The 6,753-nt window shown below is 39.4% G+C and overlaps 1 protein-coding gene across 10 annotated transcripts in view; it reads right to left on the bottom strand.

Annotated features, from left to right (window-relative positions):
• Window positions 1-6,753, bottom strand: part of APP (amyloid beta (A4) precursor protein) — a 301,277-nt gene that overhangs the window by 94,082 nt on the left and 200,442 nt on the right. For all 10 annotated transcript variants that reach the window (XM_011926496.1, XM_011926487.1, XM_011926488.1 and 7 more), the window contains one exon: window positions 615-748. In XM_011926496.1, coding sequence (XP_011781886.1) covers window positions 615-748 — 134 coding nt within the window. The remainder of the gene's footprint in view (window positions 1-614; window positions 749-6,753) is intronic.

The following is a 6,753-nucleotide window of genomic DNA, read 5'->3' as shown; positions in this document are numbered from 1 at the left end:
CGTTTTTTTTTTTTTTTTTTTTTCCTCCCAGCAAAGTATAGTGAAAGGAGTACCGTACTACGAGCAAGAAAGGCCTGGATTCTAAATGTTGTCTCTGGCTCACTGATTTTGCTTTATGCTAAAATGGGAAGCCACTCTTTGAACCTCTATTCCATTATGTATCACTTAGGAGACTAGATGAAATAATCACTATGGTTCAGCTCAGTTTTAAGTCTCTATGATTCTGTAGACTGTAAACAATTACAACAGTCTGGGATTTAATACAAAAACTCATCTTTACTAAAGAGAAAAATGCTCTTAGATGGATTTTAATTTACAATATGTTGATTACAGGTACTACATATATACAGAATAATAATGCCAAGTACCTTTCTTCACCAGAGAGAGTGTTATGGACATCATTTAATTTGTGCTTACAAAATCCAACTATACTTGGATCCTTCTTAGGCAGCATGTTCATGGAGGACGCAAAAAACTCACAAACTATGCCCACACAGTAAACATTTAAAATTAGAACTTTGCATCTTTAAAGATCTTGATAAAGCCAGCAAGCCCGTGGGGAGACTGCGGTTTCCTGTCATCGTAGGGCTGAATGGTGGAAGTGCCAGACTTACCTGGGACATTCTCTCTCGGTGCTTGGCCTCAAGTCTCTCTTTGGCTTTCTGGAAATGGGCATGTTCATTCTCATCCCCAGGCGTCTCAAGGTACTTGTCAATGGCATCAGGGGTACTGGCTGCTGTTGTAGGAACTATAAAGTAGAAGAGAAGGAGGTTTGAGGGAAAAAAACAACAACAAAAAAACACCAACAACAGAATATCCACTTGTTTAAAAGAAAGCCATATTTTCAGTTATTTCTCAGAACAGAGAATTTAGTAAAGCAGCGCATACAAGACGTTAATGCTGTTTAAGAGAACATGAGACACTGTGCAGCACAGTAAGGATGTGTTTCATCATTCCCAAGTACAGAATGAAGGAAAAATCTTGAAAAGGGTCCACTTTGCAATATAGTGTTAGAGTTCTTTATGAAACAAGCATGCAAAGAGCAAAAACAGTTGGTGCTGGATAGACATATTTTTCCAAATGCCCATGCTTTCCTGAATTCATATTTTGCAATTTTGAAAGTAAATGATATCATCAATATTACACATTCAGACTCCTGCAGAAACCAAAGATATCTGTAATTAACCTGTTGTAGAATAACTGCACCCCAGAGAAAAGGTAAATTGTATGATGTATTTTAGATAACTTAACTACAAAGACAACCTTCTGCACCCCAGAGAAAAGGTAAATTGTATGATGTATTTTAGATAACTTAACTACAAAGACAACCTTCATGAGACAGTATGTGAAACACCACAAAAAAAAAAATCAATAAACACATTTTTGAATCACAAAAGGACCTTTCTGCCTTCACAAATTTGACAATAGTCAATGAACTCATTATGCTAGTTGTCAAAAAGTGATTTCTATTTTGAATTCAATTAATACTGCTAAGCAATATTTGAATTGCAACATATACTGCTATATTATGTGAAACATAAATACCTATAAAATTCAAGAGTACACTATAAAACAAAAACGTCTTAACTCATGAGCCAAGTGAATTATAATACCTCTAGAAGCAATTTTCCAAAAGATTAGTAATGACTAGTGAGAATTCAGAGTATGTATGAGTTTAAAAGAAAAAAGGATTTTGACTTAAGAAGAAGCATATTTAACATAAAAAACGAAATGAGATGTTTTCACTATCTTTTCAGGTCAAATCAATTGTTTCATTCTAAAGGTTATTCAAATATCACCAATGTTCCAAGTATTCCTATCAAATTACTAATACTTGTGTATTACATTTGGGATATAATACCTCAAAGAGGACTTGAATGAGAAGAATTTATAGCTAAGTCACTTTGAAACTAAACTTGAAGTTAAATACGTTTTCTACATCCTTCAAGAAAATGTCTGGAATCTTAATCCAAAGGCTTCAAAGATATTAACTAAAACCGGAAGCCTGTTCAATAATTACACAGTATCTTTCATTTTAAAGAGCAACATTCGTTTTGATTTTTTCCCTCCACTTCAATCCTGATTAATAATCATTTTTCAAAAAATATAAGCAGTTGAGTGTCTATCCAGATGTTGCTTTGAAGTGTAAGGAAGGAGGCAGGGCATATTCCTGGTGCCTTTACACAGCTGCCCCTATCTTCTGTGCAGCAAATGAGGGAGTGGTGTTCCTTCTTACACTGGCAGCAACAGGGAGAAGGAAGGAAGGAAGGAAAGAGCCATGTGGGGGCTTTGCAATTAAGCACATTTGGATTTGAATTCCATTTCTTTTTCAGATCGGCTGTGACCTGGGGCAGGAAACTTAAGCACTCCATGTTCCAGTTTCTTTATCAAGTGGTGATAACATGCCACACGATAGGATAGGAGTGCTGGGAAAATGAGATACCATACCACATGAAAGTCATCTGGCAGAGAGGGTGACACACGGCAGAGCTCATACATATTAGCGGCCTTGCCTCCTCCTCTGCTTATTACATCCTGCTCAAATCTTAGAGCTAATGCTAACCATGGGAAAGTTCTGCTACTTTTATTCAAAGCCACTGAAAATAGGAGGGCGCAATAATAAAGTAAGAAAGAAAAAAGAAAACGACAAATTTTAAAAATTGAGAAAAAAACACAAAAGAAAATATAAACATTAACAAAAAACAAAATAGAACCACTGAAAATGAATTACACACAGGATCACAGAGTGCAACCTACAGGAAAAGTAATATGTATTTTTCAAAAAATGTTAGGGGTAGCCCACATAAAAAAGGCCGAAAGTATCAAAAATAAGTAAATCGTTAATTTGTAAGATCGAACCAATAATTTTGAATATTAAATCCTTTTCGAAAAAAAGGTAAATGTTTTTCTCCACTGCTTCAAGCAAACCAGTATGCAAGTAGTTTTTTAACTTAATCATTAAGTTAATGAATCCCAACTTGGAATGAACGTGGTATTTCGCATTCAAAATGTGTTTCCCCGGCTTCAGTCATTTTCTCATCTTAACTGGTAGAGCTCAAATGAGAACAAGTTAAAAGTAAAAGCAGAAAACAAACAATAACATTATTTGGCACAGTCCAATCTGGCAGAATGACAAGTTTAGGCAAACCACATTTTATATTTGAAACAAATGAAAATGTATAAATATTTGGGGTTATATTCCCTGATGAAGATAGTCATTCGGCTGTTAACTGTTATTACCATAACATAAGCACCCCTTTGGAAAACTAGAATCATAAAACTTACTATGTAAGAAGGAAGTTTTTTCAGCTCCTATGGTTTGCAAACACTGTCTACTGTATAAAGGAAAGAAGATAAACACGATAATCTGAATCACTATAATCACACTGGCCTAAGTAGAAATGCACGTAGCAATATAATAAGAGAATAAACATGGAACGTGAATGTGAGGTATGTTTAACAGGACTGAGGATATTAAAAAGGATAAAAATCTTCTTTTTAGGCACATGGAAATAAATATGAATACGATATTACCAATTTATTCCACTGAATCCAGAAATACTTCTGTGGTAATTAATTTTCCCTGCCAACTCGATTGGGCCACAGGGAGCCCAGATTAAGCGTTGTTTCTGAGTGTGTTTGTGAGGGTGCTTCTAGATGAGATTAGCATTGGAACTGGTACACTCAGTAAAGTAAATCACCCTTCTCAACATGGGCAGGCATCACCCAATCTGCTGAGGGTCTGAAATCAAAAGGGCAGAAGATGGAGCAGTTCACCCTTTTTATTTCCTGGCTGCCTGAGCCAGGATATTGGTCTTCTCTTGCCCCTGGACTGAAATGTACACCACTGTCTTCCCTGGTCCTCAGGCCTTTAGATTTGGACTAAGTCATACCACCAGCTCTCCTGGGTCTCCAACTTGCAGATAACAGATCATGGAACTTAGCCTCCATAATTGTTGTGTGAGCCAATTCTGCATAATCAATCTCTTCCTATACGTATATATCCTATTGGTCCTGTTTCTCTGGAGAACCCTGAGCAATACAATTTCTCTTCAAGTAAATCTTTGTTAACGGTCCCAGTTGAGGAAGCTGTGTCTCTTTTAATCTGTAACTCAAATGTTCAGCCATTCATACAATCCCCCATCTCAATTAGTGTGAAATTATCCTATATTCATACCAACCAGCAAATCAGATTACTGTCTAGTCAAGCAGAGAAGGATAACATATGCTGATATTGTTAAATGAATTTAATAGTTTATTACTACTGCTCTGCAGCTGGTGAGGAGGAAGGAGAGAGCAATTTTAAGGTGGAGTATGTCCAGAGAGCTCACCTTCTATTCCGTGAATATCCTTATATCCTAAAGAGATTACATTCATAGGACTGACTACCATTTTGTGATTACGTCCACAGAAGGCGAGAGACATGTGTGCCCTATGTCCTCACCCATCAAGGTGCTTCCTTTTGGGAAGGGAGTGGGGCTGAAGGAATGTGAGGATATGTCACAGGACACAGTGGGAACAGGAAGCTGCAAATCAGCAGGTCACTGATATATTTAAGGTACTTAAAACACAGGTCACTGTCACCACTTAGAAAGTGGAAACGAACTGGCTTTAGGAAGGTTTATTTCTGTTTTGCATTTTAAACTACCATAGAGCAGTTTGTCCTGCTCACAGACCTCTGAGGTTCCAGGGAACCTCTGATAAAGGCTAGGATTTTGGCCGGGTGCGGTGGCTCGTGCCTGTCATCCCAGCACTTTGGGAGACCAAGGTGGGCGGATCACCTGAGGTTGGAAGTTTGAGACCTGCCTGATTAACATGGAGAAACCCTGGCTCTACTTAAAAAAAAAAAAAAAAAATTAGCCGGGCGTGGTGGCGCATGCGTGTAATCCCAGCTACTCGGGAGGCTGAGGCAGGAGAATCGCTTGAACCGGGGAGGCAGAGGTTGCGGTGAGCTGAGATCGCGCCACTGCACTCCAGCCTGGCCAACATTGAGCGAAACTCGGTCTCAAAAAGCCAACTAACTAACTAACTAAGTAAAGGCTAAGATTTCCATGTTGGCCAAATGATAACAGCCTCTTTTCATCAGAGTCCTCCATGCTAGGCATCTTCTATGTGTTCTCGTTTAATACATGGGAAGAAAAAATTACCCTATTTAATTGCGTAGAGGCAAAACACTATCATTTAATATACTCATTCGCATCCCTAAACACACACAAATAAAGTCTCTTAAGATTGGGTAAGCCATAAAAAGGCTGTAAAGCTAATTTTTAGGGCAGTAAAGGGCTAATCCATCCACATGCTGGGGCACTGGAAAGGGTTTTTTGTTGTTTTGTTTTGTTAATGAGCAACACAACTTGGCTAAACAACATATGCTTTGTTACCATGTCCGTTGGCTTGTTTTCTATGAAACAGCTGTTCCTGCCTCGAACACTATCTGGCAAATGACCTTCAACAGAAGTTGGGTCATAAAGCAGGATCAAGTGAAAAGAGCCCACGGTGCTGGAATATGGAGGATGGAATACGGAGGACGTTCTGGCCTTAGGCCCCTCCGCCAGCCTGGTCACTCATGCCTTCTGCAAGCAAACTGGCTGGGTATGTTCCCCTTTCCGCGGAAAGCTAGACTTAAAATGAGACAAAACTCAGGGTTCAATATCCTTAGCTCTAGGTTTTGACCTCTAGATGCCTAGTCGTTAGCAGCACTACCAATATCACACGCACAAGCTTTTAACTTTTTAAATGACCTTTGTATTTATTTTATTTTAGTCTCCTAACAGAGCCTTGTAGGCCATGGTAGGTTATTACCTCCCTTCCTTTTAATAGTGATCATGTGTATCTAAACACTCGTAACAAATGAAAAAATATAACAGAAAAGCAGTTCCAATTCCTAGTGCATTACTGCTTCAAGGTGAACATTTGCTTCCAAATATACAGTGGTATTCTGGATGACTTACGCCTTCTACATAAGCCACATCCTTATTCTTTGCCACAGTGGGAAGTCAGAGGTATCAAAGCGACTGAGACAGCAGCTCTGACGTGGACAAACTATCCTGCCTTTAGTGAGCCTGTTCACTCTTTTATTTCTCCAGCCCGCCAACATTACAGCCCTTATTATATGTGAGGCACATGGGAGAAACCAATGAGAAAAACATGAAGGCCCTGGTCCTGGTAGCATTATATTCTAGGGACAGAAGCAATTACTGCAAGACTTTTTAAAAAGCCAGTAAGTCATATTGTTAATATGTGATTTGTATTATGGAGAAAAAGAGGAAAAAGAAAAATAGAGCAGAGTTCAGAAGGATCGGGAGAGCTGAGGGGAGAGGGGAAAGGTAGACCGCAGGAAGTAAACGACCAGGCAGAGTCTTAAGTGAGGAGGTGACATTCAGATCTTCCCAGCTGGCTGCCAGAAAAACATGGCAGGCAGATGACAAAACTAGCATGGAAACCCTAAGAGTTGAGGCTGGCTGGCAAATTCCATGAGACCCGCATGGCCAGAGCTGAAGAAGCAAGAGAGGAAGTAGTGGGAGAGGCAGGGAAGAAATGGGGGACATCATGTGCAGCCTTGAAGCCATAGTAAGGATTCTGAAGGACCAGCGTGGGCTGTTTGAGGGGGAGTATATGTGATGGGGTGTTTTGTTGAAGGATCACTCTGGCTGCTATGGGACAAAAGCAGAAGGAAGATCTTTTAAGAGGAGAAGACAGGCTGGGCGCAGTGGCTCACGCCTGTAATCCCAGCACTTTGGGAGGCTGAGGTGG

This window comes from Colobus angolensis, unplaced genomic scaffold, assembly GCF_000951035.1.
Source record: "Colobus angolensis palliatus isolate OR3802 unplaced genomic scaffold, Cang.pa_1.0 Scaffold69, whole genome shotgun sequence".
NCBI classification, from domain to species: domain Eukaryota; kingdom Metazoa; phylum Chordata; class Mammalia; order Primates; family Cercopithecidae; genus Colobus; species Colobus angolensis.
This window is presented reverse-complemented; position numbering and strand designations above follow the sequence as displayed.